At 39.8% G+C, this 22,844-nt stretch overlaps 1 protein-coding gene across 1 annotated transcript in view; it reads right to left on the bottom strand.

Moving 5' to 3' along the window:
- Positions 1 to 22,844, bottom strand: part of LOC139736221 (polypeptide N-acetylgalactosaminyltransferase 2-like) — a 111,854-nt gene that overhangs the window by 61,716 nt on the left and 27,294 nt on the right. The window contains exons 3-6 of the mRNA XM_071646955.1: positions 22,078 to 22,176; positions 20,673 to 20,740; positions 4,806 to 4,871; positions 596 to 717 (exon numbers count right to left, since the gene is read on the bottom strand). Of these exons, the coding sequence (XP_071503056.1) occupies positions 596 to 717; positions 4,806 to 4,871; positions 20,673 to 20,740; positions 22,078 to 22,176 (355 nt within the window). The remainder of the gene's footprint in view (positions 1 to 595; positions 718 to 4,805; positions 4,872 to 20,672; positions 20,741 to 22,077; positions 22,177 to 22,844) is intronic.

Below are 22,844 nucleotides of genomic sequence, written 5' to 3'. Positions count from 1 at the left end.
ACAATAACGTAGGAACTGGTCATTTGAAAGAAAAACAATCATAGGTTTGTCATACAATATACATCAAAGCAGAGCTTGACATTTTCTGTACAACTCTGCACATTAAATTTCCAGGGTAATAAAAATCTATAAAAATTACATTAGATTTGAAAAACACAATATTTTCCCAAAGCATGACTTCATTGCTGTCTCAGAAAAATGTGGTACACAGGGGGTTTACACCATGGCACATATAGTTAACACTTCCAAGGGTGCCTACTTTTATGGGGGGGGGGGGGGTAGACAGAAATCTCTAGCTAAGCCTGTACGCCGCAGGGGGAACATTAACACCTCTGTCGAGCATTCCCCACACTACAAGTTTGATAAAGCGCAAATGCATGGACGATGGTGAATGATGACTTATCACATATTTTCAAGCCCCCCTCCCCCTCCATCCCCTGAGGAAAAAGAGAGAAAGAGTGAGACGGAGGGAAAGGCAGAGACGGAGGGAAAGGCAGAGACGGAGGGAAAGGCAGACTAGGGTGGGGTACAAAGGGCTACCAAAAACATGAAGCATCAAAACCCCTAAACAACAACAAACACACGGCCCACTCACCTCGTTAACTCTGGCCACCAGCGGCTCTAGCCAGTGTTCATTACACTCGCAGTGGCTGTCGAGGAAAGTCAGAATCTCTCCCGTGGCAAGGTCCGCTCCTCGAACCCGTGATCGTATCAAGCCTGCACGGAGAGACGGGGGAAGGAGCACGGACGCTTTAAGATTCCCTCATCTTTCATACTCAGAGCAAATAAGAAAGTTCTCTTACCTTTCAAAAAAATAAATGAAGACAAAATTTGCTGGTGGTCTGATCTCAATTTCAGTGGCACATTCCCTGCAGACAGCGAGCCTGCCAGAAATTCATTACGTGTCTATTTCAATGACATGAATCGCATTATCCCTCCAGAGCTGGCTCTCTAGAGCCATCAGGTACTTTCTAGTATCTCGCTCAAAAACTTTCCAAGTTTGAAATATCATTTCTAATGTCCTTTTAAAAAAGAAAAAAAATCTTCTAGGCAGCAAATCTCACTGGCATGACATCCAATTTCATGTTCACTGCCCTGTACATGGGACAACTTTACTTTTGACTTGACTTTCTTGTTAATCAAATTTTATACCATCTTTATGATCATCTACAGGCACTGTAAAAGTTTCAAGTGATGTTATAGCTCTGATATTGCATTTCACTATTCCCATTAGCCTTTTATGGTATGTCATTTTAAGCTGTACCATATGTAATGCAGATAATAAACAAATAATCAACGTTGGTGAAGGTAATGGGACAAATTATCACTTCCAAGGTGATCTGGATGTAGCGATCTTTCCAAAGCGCAGCTGAGGAAAGATAGCTACATCCAGATCGCCGAGGAAGTGATAGTTTGTCTTATTGCTTGAAACTAAAAGTTGATTATTTGCTTTATATTCCACATCTAGGGTCCTAGATATTCCCATTTTAATCCACATCTGAAACCGCTTTAGCTGTCTTTAGGTATCCTCAGGGCTAAGGCTACGTAGTTTACATTAAACGTATGTGCGTAGATGACAAAACAACGAATTTGCTCCGCGCCCTGCGCGTGCCACCGAAATAAAAGTGCCTCGCACTGTGGTCTATCACTTGACCACAGTGCAACGCACTTTTATTTCGCGCGTACTCAAAATTGTGAGTTATATCTCGCGTTAGGACTGTGTGGACTAAGAGATCAGCGAAACAAAATGACTATCATCATAGAGTGTAACAAACTTTTCTTCTCAGGTGATGTGACGGGCAAAACTAAGCTTTATCACTTGATCAGCTCTTGACCAATCCTTTAGCAAGATTCTTAGTATGTAGAATATAATGTTTGAAAGGATGACAGCTACAACTTCTACCTGCAGTAGGTGATGCTGTGAAGGACATATCCTCAAATATCATGACTTACAAAAGGGGGGATTTAAATCCCCGAGAAAGTCGTGCTTTTGACAAAACCGAGAGTGTTCAGCAACATCTGATTATACTGCACGCATTAATGCATTCAATCTTTCTACTCTTGCATAGTCCGAGTAATATCAACATTACAAATGTAAAGGGAGTGGAAGATACTGGGGATTATATGGGTCGGGTGCCTACAATTCGGCTTAAGCTACGCCGTGCCGTCCTGGATGCTCGATGCCCCGAGGGTGGTCGGCTATTTGTTCATCTTCTGAGCACCCGGTTTGTCCTCAATTTCGATCCTAACCCCCGACATCTACCGTGTGATCTCGTCTCTAATCTCGCCGTCACCATTATGCACTCCCACACTGATGCCATCACGCCTGGCAAGCAGAGAAAAACAATGTGCTACTCAAAAGAGAGGTCCGTCCACAAGACAAGGCATAATTGAATCTTTGGTAAGACAATATACGCCGTATTTTGATAAGCCACAGCCAAGATCGCATCGATGTAGGCCAGCAGGCAAAACCAATGATTTGCAAATCTCGATTCTGAACAAGAAAATCATCATGCCCCCCCCCCTCCCCCTCGCCCCCAGGGAAGCTGAAATTCCGGCCTGCATCTTGGGAGATATCGCACAACATGAGAGAACATGGGGCCACAGGTAACTGCTTTACTGTACCTTACTGCATGAATCTACATGAGGCACAACCTTGGCAGTAATGGTAAGAGTTCTACCCCACCCCCTTCTTTTCTCTGGAGGATAGTATATGATTAACAAAGAAAATTCATCCCATGATGAGTGAACCAAACAATGGAAACATTAAAATCAGCTTAACTGGTCAATTTTTTCATGTTACTATACACGGATCACTTCATCTCCAGGCAGTGGATAGGAAGAGGTAAAGGTAGCTCAAAAAGACTGGGAAAACATATCTTTCTTTCACTTCTTTTTTTTAATTGCAGTGTTCAATATTCCGGGTGAATTCCCAGAATTTTCAAGTCTTGCTGGATTGACTTTTCATTTCTGTTTTCCACAGCTAGTCTCTAGTCTTTCAGAAAATGGGGAAAACTTTCCTGACAATTTTCCTATTTTTCTGATTTTTCTACTAACTTTTGCTGCATCATTCTAGTGATTTGATACACATGCACTCACGAAAAAAAAAAAAAAAACTCTTCATGGTTTATTTCTCTTTCACTGGCAAGAAATAATACTCATTTTCATGAGCATAACAAGCGTACTTAGTTTTTTGCTAAAAATTTGTGCACACGACATTTTTGTAGCAACTTTTAATCTCTGGCATTAAATTGTACACATAATTTGCAATGAAATGCCCCAGCTCAAAAGCCAGCGTAGATGCATTGAAGATTTCTACTCCTTTTTCCTTGTTTTTGCTTTATCTGCCAATAGGTCCTTACAAAACCACCGATACTCGTAGAATGAAGTGCACCACATACAACATTCGGAAATCCGAACTCCTTCCCTCTCATTTCTGCAGTTTCTAGATTTCTATTTCGGGACAAATTTATCACGCTTTGGCTCCCATTTTGAGAATGACATTCGTCATTTCTTGAGATGGCAGCGAATGAAATGAAAAGGGGGAAAAGAGACGAGTGCAACGAGCCTCGGAGGCATGTGTCTATGATTTCTTCCCGTCATCTCTCACCCCGATGAAAAATGGGTGTTCCCTGTCGCTGGCCGAGGAGCAAGGGTTTTGAAACGTGAGATGCACCGTGGGAAGGCTGGAGTGGTGTACGGTCCTTACAGCCCCAAACACTTCATCATAATGGGCCATCCAACCTTCCCCCTACAAGCCCATCAACACGGACGCGGGGAGAGCGAGCCCCGCCGCCCACCGCCGCGCAGCAAAAAAAGCTCTCACCTTGTCTCCAAAGATGGCACTTGTCTGGGATTTTGTATCCAATTTCTCATCCATCCCCTCATTCAGCTCTGTGCCATACATTTGCGGTTTGGCTTTGATTTTCCTTGCTTTTGCATCATGCTACATAATACTCATCTTTCCTCTTTTCATTTGTCTTTCGCAGGAATACGGGCTTTAGAGAAAATGAAACAGAGAAGTACTTGACGTGCACTTTAGCAGTCGCAATCCAGCCTACTTGATTTTTTTTCCCCCTTAGTAGTCTGGTAATATCCAACAGACTTGCAATATACACACAAAGCCTTAAACTAGGTACTGTTGACCTTTCGCAACATGGATTTACAGAGAAAATTTTCAATATAACTTTAAATCTGCAAGTACAAAAAAAAATATGATGTCACTGAGAATATGCACAATAATTAGTAACCACATACAAACATATATACATTTATTTTGCAGGTCCTCCAGATTTTCATCAATTCAGATCTGACCATGACCACTAGAACATTGAAGCATGCATTAGTGACAGAACTGTATTGATGATTAAGGGGCCCAAAAAGTTCAATTTTACTGAAATGAAAGCAAAAATGACATGAAAACAGAAATTTGAAATGATGAGTAAATACTTTCTGTAAAATCAGATGCTACTTTATCAACATTCCAAGATCTACATATTTACTAGATTCAGCCTTCTTTTAAGCTTTATTGCTCTTGTGTCTTCTTCACCGCTTTCTATATTGGGACTACTGCCTTTAAATTCTGCATTAGAGGAGTAAAATTGAATGAATGCTGAAAGCCCACACAAATTCCCATTAATTCAGAACCCATCAAGTACCTACGAAACTAGTTTACACTAGGACTGCACTGGGAAGAAGCAAACACATTAGACTGTAATCCAGACCAGAGAAAGAAGAAGAAAAAAAAAAGGGGGGGGGGGGAGGATAAGGAAGCATCCCCGCTAGTCGCTGGGCAAACATCTTACCTTGTCTCTTGTCATTTCTTAAAAGTTTCACCTTCTCAATTTTGAGTAGTTCCTGGCCGTCTTGCGCTGCAGATCGGAGAGGAGAGAGGAAAAAGGGGGAAAAAGCAAGAGAGGCATTAAACATTGAAAAGGACTTGTCACCGTGCGGAAGTGTCTGGGAAACTGCCAGGGGGCAATGCATCTCTGTACGATCATCGGACATCAAAGTGCATTAGTCGTCACCTCCGGGTACGAAGGGGGGAAGGGGGGGGGGGGGAGAAGGTTTGGATGTGGATGAAGCCTTCATCCGGTCAAGGCATTGCGGCAGAAAACTCATTTCTCAATCACAAGACATTGAGGCATTTCATCAAAATGATGGTGTCATAATGTGAGAAGGGCTTACAGTTATTAGACAGACCGTATCTCTGAACATGCAATCTCACATGGAATTTCCCTGCATGTTTCGCAAAAGATATCAACTTGTCATAAACAACTTGATGAAATCTAACAAAGACAGAAACGACAAGTTTATTAAATTTGTAAATTCACCCGATAACTTTATATCGAAGACAAATTGATTTCCGGAGTTACATTGAACTGTACATATCAATAAGAGCTGAATCAAGGTTCTCAATTCAAATGTGTTCTTGCATCAAAGACTCAATACTTCTACATCTACCAAAGATGACAGCAAATCTACTAATCTCTGTCTGTCTGTCTGTCTGTCTGTCTGTCTGCCTGTCTCATCTGTCTCTACATCCAAATTCCTGTGTATGTATGCATGGGCGTATGTAGGAATAAATACATACTTAGTATGTGTGTAACATTCTGTCTGTCTGTTACTCCGCCCATGATGTCATTTCCTGTATTTTCAATACTTTCCCATCTATAATTTCAGGGCTCATTCTCTCTTCGTTGAAAATGTTGGACAATCTTCCATACATTCCCTTGCTCTTTTCTCTCTCTATCTCACTTGTTCTATTGAAGGCAGAAACCCAATTATGCACATCTCTCTACCATCTCGTTATCACCAATCAGTCTCTTCTCGCAGTAGAACGTGCCGAATCCACGTTACATCCTTAAACGCAGTCTATGCATGTGTTTGATCCTCCCCCCCCCCATCACCCCTCAGTCCTTCTCAAGCGCCCTGAATGAGATAGATTCAACACCTTTTAGAGGCGTCCCCTTGAGTACATTGCACCCAATAAAGCATCAATTTGCACGACTTCATATCCGGGTCTCTAGCACACATGAAACGGATTCCGGATCAGGAATGCCCAGATAGAAATAAATAAAACGTGACAGCGCCAACTTGTCCTCTGAGGTTTTCTGCGCATTTACAGCAAAATGCACGTCTGTAGGTATTTTCGCAGTGCATCGCATACAGCACTGCTGACACGGACAGTTAAGTTCGTCTTCTTTGGTTGAGCTCTCAAAAGAACTGAGCAAAATGCTCACCTCTTCAGCAAACTCAAGCCAGAGGCCATAAACCTACACTTGTCATGAGAAATCTACTGCAAGAGGTGTTCTCCGATCATGGGCCCAACATATACAAGTACCACATGCTTCAATATACAATGCAAGTCACAATCTTCAACATATAGGTGGACATGATTCAGTTGGCATACGAATCAATCTGGCACTGGGGCAATAAACTACTGTATTTGCTTCAATAAACCACAGACAGAGGACAAAGACTGAGGTGAAGTATAAACCAACACTGATCAGACTTGGCTTATAAAGTCCAAGAAAACCACATTTCTGTGACCTGATGCTATATCTTTCGATCATTATTGTATACGCCGAATATTTCGTGAGGTTTTTCATTTTCGTGACTTTAGTGAGTCAGGTGCTATTCAAGAATTTACAGACACACAAATATAGTGACTCTGATCCTGATATGAACATGATGCACACATTCTCCGTTCAGTACATTACTCCACTATCGCGAATTTAACCACTCGGGAAATCGTTGAGAAGTCCCGATTCGTGAAAATTTAGACTTGCTAAATATATGGCATATACAGTATTTCTACCATTCTTTGTCGATGTCTTGTACGGAAGAGTAAAAAAAAAAAAAACTTTTATTTGAGAGGTTTGTTGTTTATAAACACCAATATGTATAATGTTACAGTTTAAGAGAATCCTCGTACAAGTTTGTTACTGCAAAATCTAGGTGGCCTAATTCTTAAATTGGTGACACATTTCAGAGGATCAAATTTCTGTTTCTCTGTCAAATTTGTATATTCTTATTAATTTCTGCTTTAGTATAGATGTAATCAATTCAACTGCCTCCATCTTGTCTTCCTCAGCTATCAGGGTACGCAGCACCATACAGAATTGAGAATTTAATGGACACATGATGATAATTAATGTAACAGAATTCATGTGGGAGTTAATGGGTTAATGTAATCTGCTCATAGCATTCCCCATTACACACCCCATACATATCAATCCATGGTTAGCGGCTAACAGAGAAGATGGTGGATCTTATATCTGGAATCACTTGTTATGAAACACCTCAAAACACCAAACACCAACTCATCTGAACTGACTAATTACTTACGAAAACGATCCCGGGAAAACAATTTCAATCATAACATACACGTGTCAAGTATCTCTTTTCCATCGTGGACACCATGTACATTGTAATACTACGATAAGAGCGAATCTGACATGTAATGAATCTAAACCTAAATTCCCAATACCATAATGTTGTGTAAGAAGTGAAAGCGCACTGCCTTCTAGGGCTTTTTCGAATCATCTCTGAAATGCTTCTTCCCCTCTTAAACCATTAACAACAACAATTCCACATCCCCCTTCAGAAAAGCATGATGTTTACCTTTACTTCCCTTCCCTTAAGAGTCTGGAAATCCTTCTATATTTATTCCAATGATACTGCTATCACTGCTTCACTCAATTACTCTTATTCTCTAACAGTCCACTTCACTTCAGATAGTGGGGGGAAATAAATGTACCCAACAACCGTGATTTCCTTAAACTTTCTTCTATCACGGCCACTGATGATGCATTAACCTCTAGAAGCACTGCTAGGTTTCTGGCAGACACTCTTCACTTATGCATGGAGAGACGGAAGGGCTTGACGGGACTTGAAGTAACTTTGGGCTATTTGCACTGCAGTGATTTGGCGACGCCATCCCCGGCAAATAAACTACGGTGCACGTGATCTGCATACTTCGATAACAGTGTTCGGCTTGCGGTAAGATGCTCTGTTTTGGTTGTTTTAGTTGCTTCCTTTGGTGTTTATATGCATTCAGGATGATAAACAAACCTTAATATACCAAATCTGAATAATCTGGGTTATAGTACTGTTTATCAAGAATGCTCTCATATGAATCAAAGTTACAGCGATCCTAAATTGATATGAATGCTTCTCCAAGCTACAAAATAATATACTTGTGATTACAGGTAAGTGCCATCTAGAAGTAGTCTTTAAATCAAACCCACCTCACTTCAATTGCTTATTTTTGCTTACTTTCATGTCACTTATGCTTGTCTACACAATCGACAGTACACTGGAGGTTGAACTAACAAAGAACTTCATACAATTCATCTTGAGGCAGAATTAATGTAACATGAATGGGGGGAAGAAACAAAGATAATATTTTGGTACTAAAAAGATTCACAAAGAAATTACTGAAACTAGCATTTGGCATTCTACAGGGGGGGGGGGGGGTGGAGAAGAAACATAATATTTTTACACTGATAAGGTTAACAAAGAAACTATTATAACTAGCAGTTGGGCATTCTAAATTTTGCCAATTTCACCCTTGATAAGTAATTCAGATTTCACACTGTTAATACAAAACCATGGAAAGATAGTTTGTGACAATGATCTCTAGAAAATCCCTAATATTACCAAAAAGAAATCCACATCTCCAAGGGTATATGATTGAAAAATCCTTCATCATCATTCTACAGTGATAGTTTGAGAATGACAAATTTACTTGTATTTCCATCATTATCTCAATTCTTAGAATACAGATAAATCATGTTAAGCACAATCATCACAACAAATATCACATACATTTGCATTATTCAACTACAAATGTACACAGTGCTTTTAAAATGATGTTCTATTTGGTAATTCCGGTATCATTCATGGTCTCTGCTACACAAAGTAAAGCACATGTATGTTTTGTAGAAGATCAATGCTATTTGTACTTCTTCAGTAAAGCCATTACGTCAGCCATAAAAATATGGAGTATGGCCTTGATCTATTCATCACTTCAACCTTCAACAGCTCTTCCACGTGCACAAGGAAGAGGGAAAAAGTCCTGAAATTGCATCTATGAAATATTGATGTCACGGTTTCCATTACCATTAAAATGACATCACTGTTAAATCAGTTATGTTGCACGCAGCACACATAATATTCATGTTTGACGTAATACAGCAAATTCGGATGCCCACTCTGCCATGTCGGCATCTACTGCGGATCAAAGGCGCTACCCTCGTGTGAGTTCATCCGTTAAATATCCAATGATGCTCGAGATAATCAGTCTACGAGTGTCTGACGATGTAGGGAAGCATAAATTTGTAAAAATTGCGGGGTCCCGCCTGGGAATTTCTCTCCCCCAAGTTCATATTTGACTGCATTTGAACCCGGCTTTGAAAATTTGATGGAATTGATGAAATTGATGGCGCGCTCCGAAAGGCCGATGCAAAGAATGCACTCTCCTCGTTTTCTTCTCCTCCTTCTTCGCCCTTCGCGGAGCCAGATTTCCCAAGCTGGCAGTATACTCATCTGATTACCTGCTTAATATGTGGTAGTGGTGGTCTCTCTCTATCTGACGCACATTACGCTTTGATCAGATAATCTCCCCAATGACCCCCTCCACTGCTACTGTTGAATGCAAACGATAGGACATCCATCAGTGCTAGGGATAGTGTCTTAGCCATAGTTCTTTATGCCACTGGATATTGCACTCTGGAAGAAGTCATTAATCTGTGGGAAAGTGTCAGGCCATCTATGTTTTGTTGTTATTGATGCAGCAACTACTGTGTACAATATTTATGTGTGTGTGTTTTTTTTCCATCTATATACCTTTCAATTACAATCTTAAAGGTGTAATATGATCTAACAGGGGTTGAGGTTACTGAGTTAACAAATATCAGAGATGTGTACACAAACAATAATGTCCTCTTTTACGGAATGGACACGTAAAGTCCACTGAATGATCCATTTACAAACAATTGTTTATGATTTCATTAATAAAACATGAACTTGAGCAACAAGACCACAGACACCATCAGGTATCCACTTTAAGCCAAAAACAAGGTGAAAATTGGTGTAGTATAGGAAAGCATAAAATTGTGCTGCATCTGACCCAGTGTCTTTGAAATGCCAGCAAATTATGCAAGATGGTTCAGGTACTGAATGCAGTCTGCTGTGTGACAGACTACTGCATCTCTGACGGATTTCTGTTAGGACTTTAGGCAGGGAGATGTGGCGTCGTGACCCGAATGTTATGCTACCCGTTTGTCTCTCCGGGGCGTGATGAGCACACGGCAGGTGCGTGACTGACTTCATCAAGCGACATGGGCATAGGCGAGTAACCCTAGCTACACACGCCAAGCCAAAGACAGTCATGGTGCTGTTACCCTATTTTCTTTTCCCCATTTCTCTTGGTTTTTTTTTTTTTTTTTGGGGGGGGGGAAGGGGGTTGAGGGGTACAGCAGAAAGGCACTGGATCTACTGGGGAAAATCTTGCACTGGTAACAGAATCGATGGTTCCTTACATCCTAAAAAGTGCGCACCAGGGAGTAAGTATGTATGTTCCTCCTCTTGTGTTTGTTCAAAATGTGGTAAGCCATAATATCACTCTCAACTGGGAGTGCTGTGAAAGTGTCGACGCCTAGGCCAACAATCTGAGATATCTTTAACAGCACAATAGAATTGCAATATGCCCTGGATTTTTATTTCGGACTCACATATGTCGTTGTTATGACTCAATTGTAGTGTATCAGTCAAAAATCCTGAGAGGAAACTGGAAAATGAAATAGGGGCAGGAAAGGATATGAAAGTTACCACATGTAATGTACATGTCTTGCACTTCTGTGCACCTTTTTGAGCACAACATTCAACTTTCATTTAAAAACTGCATAGAGTACTTTAAATATACATGATGCAATAATGGCCTGTGACTGTTTGTCCATCGGTGTCAACCAGACCTCTCACAAAGATGGATACTTTCAAAAATATAAAAGACTAAACTAAACAAGACTTTGAAACCCAGACAGCACGTCTTACCTTGTCTGTTGATACATAATCAATGAGCAGAGTAGGGAGAGTGAGTCTCCTTGCCGACATAAATCATGCATGCAAGCATGCTGTTGGCAGGATGACGCGCTGCACCACCCTAGGAGCTTGCTAGTTAAGTACCAACAATACCTCTGTTCATCCCCCACCCCCCCCCCACCCCCACCCCCCCCCACCCCCATTCCCTACTTGTCCCCTTCTTCAATAATTACTGTAAAACCAGAAATATTTGTGGTATGAAATTTTTGCAAAATGGTGCTGGCATCTGATGCATTTAGCACAGACAAGAACTTTTGCATGCATTCTAATTTCGCAAATTTTTTGCTCCTTGTGAAATTCGTGAAAATTTCATGCCCACGAAAATTTCTGGTTTTATGGTTAGTTTTACTTAAATGTCCATTTCACTTGAAACAAGGCTAACTTCTGCCTGGATTCTCAGGCTCTGAGTGGTTCCTGCTCATCTTGCCTTCAATCTGACACGCTTTAAGTTTGTGTCTGCTTTATCCCTCACCCCTCCCCCCCCCCCCAACTTCCTTCAAACAAATCCTATAGCAGCTCATCCACATACACAAATGACGCATCACTGCTTACTTTGAATACACAGTGTTTTTACTCTTGAATTATCTCGGTGACACCGCCATCTTGCCAGTAAGGAAATTCAGCACGCTGAAATATTCAGGCTCTACAAGCACTCGATGCAGTCGAGAAACACAGGTTCGGAAGACACTTGCTAGGCTCTCTTTTTTCCACTTGTTAACACCAGCTGAATTGTTTTGCCTCCCTGCTGATGAGTGACAACCTACCGCACTAATCCCTAAATGCTGCCAACAGAATTCCCTACCTCACGAAGCAAAGAGAGACGATCCTCTTTGTATTCCAGTCCAAATCCCACCGTACACCATACGATTCAGTTTCAAGAGTTATCGCTTTCACTGAATGCATGGCAAAGATGTATCCGTATTCAAACTTTGGAGTAAAAAGACACAGACATTTGGATGCGGTCTTGCCTGCTGGTGAAATTTGGCACCCAATGCGGCTGGTTGTGTACCATGGTAAAGATTGTGACGGTGATAAGTGCAGGATGTAATGTCACATTAGATATTGATGTAACTTTTTCTTGTCATATCTTTATAAGAGAAAAATGGGGAAAATGTTAATGTACAAAAGGAAGTACGGAGGTGATAAATGACTTTTTAACAAAGGTGGTCTGCAGCTATTCTAAGCTCACCATTCAACAGTGAGCAATAGGAATGTCACTTCTGGTTAGTAAGTTCTTTTTGCATTTAAGAAAACATGTAGGCACTGCTTTTGGACGATGTTGCCTGTTCCTAAGCATGGCATGTTACAGAGACAATGAGCACTGATCTTTTGTCCCAGTAAACACTTCTTCCCATAAACTCTCTCAAGATTTTTTTTTTTTTTTTTTTTTTTTTTTTTTTGGGGGGGGGGGGGACCCCAAGGTAAGACAACTGAATTGTTTGCAACAAGATGGCAAGTACCTTGAAAGGTCCTGTTCGGTCACCACTGTAAATATCAGGCTCCCATGTTTGAAACATTCAGTGCCCACTATCAAAACATGTTTGTAAAAGCCTTTTAGATAAAATTTCTTGAGCTATTGCATCTATCATCTGAGTTGAGAGGGAGGCCTTGCCACTACGCAGCTCCATTGAAGTTTGACTTGAGGAGCGGAGATCAAGAAGTTGGCAGTGGTTGGTGTGAGTGTGTTTCAAAACGGCTTTGCCCTTTATCATCCCAACAGAAACATGTTTCTGGCTTGCAATTGCACTTTTTTTCCACGTTTCAGAAAGGCATCTGGCTCCATTTAATGAAAACAACTTTGCATCTGTCATCTGCCCAAATCTCCCTGAAAGTTGTTTGGATACCTCAATTTTATGCCATAAGTGAGTTGATGAACGCATCCTCAGTGTTGCACGCAACAAGAAGATGACCCCATAGATACATGAACATATGAATTAGCATATAAAGTACCACAGGAATTTGTTGACATGCACCATTCTCAAGGAGGGGGAGAGGGATTGCTTCATAAATCACATCCTCATGAGCAGTTTGTATGATATCCAACTGCTCACAGGTTCACCCTATTCCAACACCGAGGGAAAATAAACAGTTGTTCTCCTTTCCTGCATATAACCAACACAGACCTGCCTCTGCACAACTCTACTCACTTCGTGGCTGCTTTTATGCTCATTCAGCAATTTGTTTTTTAATATCATCTATCTGAATTATTGATTCGTCATCAAAACATGAATCACACACTAGACATAAACATAACTGAGTATGCTCTCAATATATCACAAAGGGCAGATCATTTCATAGACCTGTGTGTGTACACGTATGTGTTTGTTGTACATACATTAAAGGTATGGTTTCAAATCATTTCAGAACTAATTTACATAAGAAATGATTGTGAAACTGGAAACACGTACATGTGAGCATCACTGTTTGAAAGACTGAAGTCGTGTTCGTACATGTGTAGGAGTATGTATGTGTGTGAGAGAGATGGAGAAGGGGGGGGCAAATTAATATTCATATGGAATACAATCACTGACAATTAGAATGGTCACACACAAGAAAAATTGTGACAGGACTGATGATTAGGATGACGATTTTAGTTCATTACAAGAATGATCGGACCATGCACATGGTACCCTTGAAACCATGATTTGAATCCTATTCCTTTGTACCTTGTCAATCAAACTTGCATGTTTAGTGCGTTTTGCATCAACGTGCAGAACAAACTTCTAAACGTGTGTGGTGGGCTGTATATTGCGGAAGTAGTCGGAAGGTCACATAAGCTCCGCCTCCTGAAGCACATTTTAGAGTTTAAGGCATACAACAGAGAATCCGTACTGTGATCTTCGTAATTTCTTTCACTCATTTTTGAACCTCTGGAGTAGAATTTGGAATTTGTTATTGTAGTTTGAATCCCGATTCCAGTTTCTACCCACACGTCCCACAAAAACTGTAATTGGATTGATTTTTTCACTGAAATCATCATTCACATAATGACTTTTCTCTCATATATACACCCTTGAAGTCCTGTACCCTATTGGCCTGCCTGTTCGAGTCATTGTGCACAAGCATGTGACGACGTTGTCATCCCTGTAAAAACGCTGGACAGGTTCTATTAATTGCACTACAAGCGACTGTGATTACACAATGACCTTCATGCATTAAAGCATGTATGGGGCAAGTTTCCTGTGTGACCATGCATACCTACTGCCAGCATGCTACATTGTAGGATCTAGCCTTGATGAGCGCATTGTGATCGCTGCCGATTTGTGTTACAAAAATAGATGGATGAACCTGGTAACTAGCCAACTATAATTGCCGGGATACCTAATATCACACCATTTGCGCATTTATAAATTTGCCGTTCTACAAAGTGGTATTCCCTGAATAGACGTACCACGTAAGTGTGGTTTTTCTGTTTGGGGCATTTTTTGGTGTGTTTTTCTTTGTGTTTGTTTGTTTGTTTGTTTTTTTGAGGGGCATGTTTTCATTTCTTCATACCAATCATATTTTTGTTGAATTTTCTGTAGAGGGTCTATGGTTTAATATCAGAACCTTTAAAAAAAATGATAGTTGGTCCATGGCTTTAAAAGGAATACAGACAAACAACAAACAAACAAACTTTTTTTCAAATAGGGCCGATACTCTACTTTTCACATAACCGCTCTGAATCTGAAGACGCAATATAAAGCCTAGGATTACAAAAAAACACACCAAACAAACAAAAACCATAACAAGCCGAAAGATCTCAAGTGTTGCCGGAGTAGTTCAACTAAACTGATACTAAACTGAAATACAGTTTTCATCTCTGTGCATTTACACTGGTCAAGAATACAATGTGTACCTACAACAGTGTGTCACTGGTGTGCTTGAACATCCACTGCATGCAACTGGGTAGGTATGTAGTAATTTTTACATGATGATGAATACATGTAAATGATATGAACCTGGCTTGTTATCAGAATAGCTCCTGAACACAATAGGGCAGCACACGATGACATCACACTCTTGGCCTGAATCACACTTTGGCTAACATTCAACACTACCAACAATGAGGGCGCAGAATTAAAATAGTGTATAAATCAGATCTAAGTTATGTCTCATAATCTAAAAGGGCAATTCTACACTGTGTTCAAACTGGCTTACTAAAAAAAAAATCAAATTAATTCAAACAAATATGAGGGGGTAGAATACAAAATGTAATACTGATTTCATCAAAATCAGACCTAGAATAAGATGCTTAAATGGAGTTTTCAAGTTTTGTGTTTCCAGAAAAGGAGTGCTATCATTAGCAAGCATATCCATTAAACTTTTAAGAGGTGATGACGTCTCACCCTCATAAATCTCCCACTGACCCACACACAAGTCTTCATGGCGTATGAAAAAGAGATATTTTCATATGAATGATATGACATGACAGCATCATATTTCATATATATATTGAGTCAACTGGATAATCAATGCACGATTAATAAGATAATCTGAAGGGCAAAAGTCATGTCCCACAGCATACAGTGCGCACGGGGTAAAGCTGTACTCGAATTCGTTCATGATGTCTTTCATTTTCAGTTTCATTTTCCAGTTTGATTTGCATGGGAAAAGACAGAATATGTAATTTTTCTATGGTCCAAATCAGTAAACACCTCTCAAGAATTAAATAATGCAAAGAGCAATGTCCTTGATACACACTGAGCTGAGTTCACAATAGCATTGTTTCTGTCGAGAATCACGAACATTTCATGTACACATCAAAACCCCACAACTGTTACTTGATCAAAGTAATTCTTCAGAGAGGCCCTTTGAATATATACTCTCAAAGGGTCAGAAGAGAGTAAGGATATTAAAGTGTTTATGATTATCCTATTCCACATTAATTGTCACTGATTTTTTTCTCATAAAATGCTGTGTCTGCAATCATTCCTATTCTTTTGATATATCTTTATGACAGTATCATTAATTGCTATATTTACTATGCTTACTATAATTGAAAATATCTGTTATTTACATCTAGATGTACTGCTTACACATTGGAGGAAAACAACTCCCAAATAATTTAATGAAATAGCTTCAGCAACCCAAACTTGGAATTCATCATAAAGTGCATAATTTACCTAGTTTGTATTCTACATAGTTTTGACGTGGATCAATGAATTTCTTGATTTGCATTTCCGCTGAAATCATCTCATTCAAATATTACTCGCTAATAACAATCACAGCCCTACAGCAGCTTATGAAATAATGATTCAGTTCATTCTTTATGCATCACATCATCCATCCACAGTAAATCCACATATCTCTTTAATACTCAACTATCCTCTGCATATCAGCAATTTTCTATCACTTCCTCATGCAAAGAAAACAGGGACTTGTCCGAAATAATTTCACAAGCAGAACAACATGAGCGTGACGACAAGGAATTTGAATGAATCACTAACCTTACCTGACCCTAGCCAAAAAAAAAAAAAATTTCACCAAATCTGCCAGTAGTCCCGCCATCGATTTTTGGCAAGGACCCAAGTACCAGCAGCTCTTTCCCCCGACCCTGACAGGAGCAGACGACAAGCAGCATCCTCCGCGCGCGGCGCAATTGAGATTGATTTAGATGTGATGCAATTACGCGGCCGCGGGCAATGCGCGGCATTGCAAATGGTGTGATCAAGTGTAAGCAGCCATTTGCAGCTATTAGATTAGCAAAGACTTAGGGCTGCAATGGCCTTTGCTCCCCCTTTCCCACTTCATACTCCCCCCCCCCCCCCCCCCCCCATCATCCAACAAACCAACTTGACCGCATTGCTGCAGGTTCAGCAACACACAGGACCCTAACCCGTTCTCTACAACAATGACGTCCAGCTATCCTATGCGCCTCTTCTACACATACACTCATGTACATAGGAAATACATATTCACACAGACAGACAGACACACAGACACACATGCCCGCAAAACACAGTTTATCATGTCAAAACAAGACAGGAAAAGGTTTGATCCTTCCAAATCGACCTGCAAACGGAAAAGCATCTGCCTCAGAGTACAAATTCAGTTTGTACAAACAGATACACCAAGGCAAAACATTTTTTTTAAAAGCCAGAAAGTCGTTAGAGGTCAGTTTAAATCATGCAGCCAAACGTAGTTACATGTACAGTATACAGGCTCTGTTGTCGTACACGTATATATTTTAAAACCACCTTCTGCTTTTACACAGCCAGGTCAGTCAACGTTCACACATGGCATCAAAATCAGGAAGGTTGCAGACCAAAGAGCAATGAGCAAGACTGTACATAAAAAACTAATTTCCCAATCAGGGAGGCATTCATTTTCACTTGTCAGGAGACAAAGAGGTTTATTATTACTTTCTTTCTTTTTGAGAGAGCTTCGAGTATAAGTTAGGGAGACTTGGCTGTTGTGCACAGTTGCACACTTGGCAGATCTTTAAAAAAATACAAGCTCAAACAAACAACAAACAGAAAGAGTTGGTGATGTCAATGAATTGCTGCTAATATATACCGTATACTGTTCAGCATAAATTGGTGAAACTACACAATATCATGACTTTCCTCATTTTTATCTAATTTGATTAATTTTTTTACTGTTGTGCTTAAGATATCTTATTCTTCCTTTGTAACTATAAAAATCCATGGCGGTCTGAAATTCCCCTTTAACTATAAATAATGGCAATTTGTGCACAAAACCATCCAGGAGCGCACAAGAATGAAAGAAAGACAAAACAAAAAACAAAACAAAAATGCCACTTTCTCTCACAATATATATCTGTCACATCCTACACTAAACATACTTGAATTCTGAGAACACTTGTGAATGTATTTATTCATTCACACAATTCTAATGCATCAACGCAAAGTCATGAATTAATACATATTTTTCTCACAGACTGGAATATTTTGTACGCGCTGGCGAATTCACAGTTCAACCATATTGTTCAAGCATAGAATGTGCGTATTTGAGTGACTGTGAACAAGATGGGAGAGAATGTAAATGAATCTGTTGTTTCTATAATGTGACAAGTCTACTCCAGCATGCATCAAACAAAAATCTCCTGTTACTTCCCCTCTGAAACAAAGGTTTGTGAGAGCACACTACTTTCAAATTCACATCAAATCTCCACTGAGATTTTATCCACTCTCTCCCTCCCCCTCTCCCCATTTCTCTCTCTATCCTTTTTTCTTCTCTCTCCTTTTCTTGCTCTTCGCAGGTCTGTAATGGAGGTTTGTGTGAATACATTACTTTCAATCCCACATATCAATCTGTCTGTCTGTCTTTTTGTCTGTCTGTATGTTTGTATAGCTCTCTCTCTCTCTCTGCATATACTGTATACGCCATATATTTCGCAAGTCTAAATTTTCGCGAATTGGGAATTCCCGACGATTTCGCGAGTGGTTAAATTCGCGATCGTGGAGTCCTGTACTGAACGGAGAAGTGTACACGCATACGTCACATTCACATCGGGATCAGAGTCAATATTTTCGCGTGTCTTTAATTTTGCGAATTAGCACCCGACACGTAAAATTGGCAAAAAAAAAAACCTCGCGAAATATTCGGCGTATACAGTATCTCTTCCATGGCTCTATCCTTCACTTTCTAAATGGGATGTTTTTCAACACGTAGTCAGAGCACAAGCAGACAGATTGGCGAAACATTTCACTTTCGTTTTCATGAGATGTGTTCAAGCAAATATAATTTCCTGCGCTTTCTACAGGTGCTAAGTCTACTGCTCGATCTTTAATTATTTCTTAGGAAAATGAATATTTGTTAAAATCTTGTTATATTTTCAATACATCAGTCTATAATTATGACATAACATATTGCAATTGAATTCCCATCTCTTGAGGGCAGCACATGCTATCAAGCAGGCAGAACTGTCAAATTTGAAACTTTTGAACTGACTGTAAGACTTTGCTACACTCTTCAGAGTTTTTGACTATAAATCTCTCTGTATTGAACAAATACATACACACATGTATGCTGTTTGTTTCAGAAAACTTACCCAATTAAGCAAAATGCTTTTCACAGCAAATGGATTTACAAGTCCAAACAGTAACAACTATACTTGCACTTTCAAGATACAATGTAGGTGGCTCATAAGCTGGTGATTTAACTTCACACTGGGTTGTATCTTTCAATACCATTGTGAGATCACAGAAGTGCCATGATTTCGCCAAACGTTCACTTTAACCCGTTGAGGACGAGTCCCGAGTATACTTGGGCAAGCGTCTATGGGAAATGCGTGTTGTAGTAAAATCAAACCATCCTCAACGGGTTAACGACAGAACACAAGCAGCGTCAAAATGCAATGCAATTCCCTTGTTCAGGATTTGATGAATATGGTACAAATCAATGACAGAGATTGGCACCAGCTGATTCGAAATCAGACATAGAATCAGAAGCTATTTGTTAATTTCGTGTTTCAAGTGTTTTCCAAAACATTTGATATCACTCACAACCATCTGTGCACATTGGAAGAGGTAATGACATTATCAGCTCTCAACTCTGTAACTAACTTGCATATAAACTTTTATCAATTTCCTTTACTCCAACCCCATACCCTCGTCCCACCATCCCCCCCCCCAAAAAAAAAAAAAACCAACAACAAACAAACAAAAAAATTAAATCAATCAGAAAAACTTGTCTCCTCATCAGAACATAATTGAGCTGTAATGGTCTGCAATGATGACTTTTAGGGGTAGGCTTCATCAATGCAAAGTCAGTGACCAAAGTCATGATTACATATTTTTTTAGTACAAACTACTGAAAAGGGTTGTGAGGTGATGACATCATTGCATCATAAAATTGACATAGGTTTTAATATACAGTGAAGAGATTTGGTTACAAGTAATATCACTGTTCTGTGAAAACATATGAAAGTTATCTATCCCAGTTTTACTAATATCTATACATGCAGTTGATGGAACTTCTACCATTTTGTACGTTTGATTCTACCCTACTCGCTGAAGTTAGCTTGAAAATACGAGTAGTAATGCACATTAAATGTGTCACCAACCAGAGGACTAAACGCAGAAGAATTTTCAGCCAATCCCTTTGAATTGAATGAAAATGAAACTGATGAAAATTAGTAAATGAAAGTTTCTGCAAAATAAGCTCCCGATTCCTGTATGCAGAATTCTCCCTTTACTGTGCAAAGTTTATCGTGTTTCCAAATGCCTCTCTTGAGCTTCTACTCTCACACAAGGGGACACACAAAAACATACATGTACAGACACACAGACAGACAAACAGACAGACACACAAATACATATTCACACTAACAGACGGGATCTGGTTACAAATGGTGTCGTGAAGACGGGAGCATTTGTGTGCATACAAGTGCAAGTTCAAGTTCCCAAACAAATAACAGGGTCCCGTTGTTGATACTCGGGGTATGTGAGTCCATGCCATGATGGTGAAATGTAGCAAGGGCTTCTATTTCTGGCTTGCAAAGTAATCAAGTTATTCCTCCAGTTCAGCATTGCTCTCTTTTTCCATCACACACAAGTTCAAACGTAATAGATGTGCGATGCAGCCGTTTGCCCGGCATCGAGTTACAGGGGCATACTCACGATCATCGCTGTAATCATCCACCAGGATAATTTCCTTGATCATGTGAGCTGGGCTTCTCCTCAAGACACTGAAAGACAAAACCAAATCTCGAAACTATTCCTCACATCAAGCCCAAGGGATATCAACAAGACGAGGAGGGGAGCAGGCTTGAATGCATCTCAATTCCTCTATTTGTTATCCCACAGTATGGCTTCCTCTCCCACCCACCCCCCCCCCTAATCCTTCGAAATACAATAATTATATCATCATCACATATCTGTGTCTCAGTTCAAGGAATATCAATTTGAATTTCTATTCCCTTGACATGAAATAACTGTGAGTGCCCTATAGATACCATGGGTACTCAATTCTGCCAACATCTTTCATAGTATAGAAGGTTATCTGATACACAAGCCACAAAGTATACCTCAAGACAGCACCTCATGAGCACAGACATGTGAACGGAAACACCTGGATGCTAGACTATTGCCCCCAAGCCCCACCCCACTTTCTACTATTCACGATCCTACTAAATACTGTTGACATGAACACACTGAAGTAAGACAATCTCTCTTCACCATATGGCATGGATCTCTGATATTTGGTAGCTGCAGATCTATTAAACATTAGTTTTGTGATCAGTAACGATGCTTTCTTAGGAATTTTGTAAAAAATTGTCAGCCTTAAATCAAAGTAATGCTTTTTACAATCATATGAAGTGAAAGTGTACAGAAAACATGCAGAAAAAAAGTGTTTTTAAACATTTGCCAGTTTTATATAAACTATAGACCCTTTCATTAAAGGGATACGAGGCCATGATTAATGCACTTACGACAGAACAGTACAAAACATAGCAGAGTCTTTCATTTAGAACGAAAACTTTCTTCTCATCTTGTCATACAAGTAAAATTATTTGTGAATTGAATTGTCATATTTGACCTTTAAAAATCCATATACTTTTTGATAGATTATGCCATTCATGAATACCATATTAAAGAGAAATCTATGTATTTAAAGAAAATTTTATACTCTCTTTCAAAGCATTTAACAAGAGGCAAATACATGCAATGTACTGTATATGCCAAATATTTTGCAGGGTTATCATTTTTGCTAATTTCGTGAGTTGGTTGCTATCACCTAAATTCAACATGTGAAAATATCAACTCTGATCCTGAAATGAATGCAATGTCCACGAATACATTTCTCTGTTCATTACTGCACTCAACAATCGTGAATTGAACCACTGATGAAATTGTCAGAAAATCCCGAATCTCAAAAATTAGATTCACTGAATATATGGCATACAAATACATTATTAGTCATTAATCACAAATGAAAGGCTTGATTGACTGTCTCAATTAAGGTCATTTAACTGGTCTCACATCTGTTCAGTGTGAAGTCACTTTCCCCACACTGGCTGCTCACCTGACGACTGTTCGTAATAATGTTGACCTCGCCTCATTGTGGAAGGTTATGATGACACTCGTGGCGGGCAAGGTCACTTCCCACGATGTCTTCTTACATCTGAACGAACGAGAACCAAAAGAGGACGCATTCAGAGCATGTCGATTGCAGGGTACAAAACTTGTTAACATCATCCCTCATTACTTGGATAAAGTTTCAAAGATATCGACAACAAAATTAGACAAAGTCTGCAAGCTGCGAAATATCTGCAGATATCAAACTCGGCAAAGCTGTGGAAAACTTGAGGATGTTGGTTGAGGGCAATGTCCGCGGGAGAGAGAAATGAAGATAGGCCCACTCCCATTTGGGAAATACTGCGATATCGAAAACACGTTTGACCTTCCATTCACACTGCAGCAAAAAAAAAATCACAATTGGCTCACCTATCTGCTGCATGCAAATGTAATCATGACGTAATAATTGCCTCAGCAGCTAGCTGCACATTTCCCGTGTGACCACTGGGCGTAGGAGCAGAGGTCACATGGCATGTATTTAGGGATTCTAATATGCAAAGACTATTCTCATTCTGAAATGTCACAGCAAATGTCACACAAAAACTTGTATTCCTTGCTGTGATTTTCCTGCCAACGTTTCGGGTGCTCTGGGGTACTTCAGCTTTAATAGCAACTTTCACAGATTTCACACAACTTCATATTTTTTCACTTGCAGTTATATGAATGATCAAGTGCTTCTTCTTCTTCATCTTCATCTTTTTTTTTTCTTTTTTT

The sequence above is a fragment of the Diadema antillarum genome, unplaced genomic scaffold, assembly GCF_040938485.1.
Source record: "Diadema antillarum isolate AM-2024a unplaced genomic scaffold, OU_Dant_1.0 seq00000633_RagTag, whole genome shotgun sequence".
NCBI lineage: Eukaryota > Metazoa > Echinodermata > Echinoidea > Diadematoida > Diadematidae > Diadema > Diadema antillarum.
This window is presented reverse-complemented; position numbering and strand designations above follow the sequence as displayed.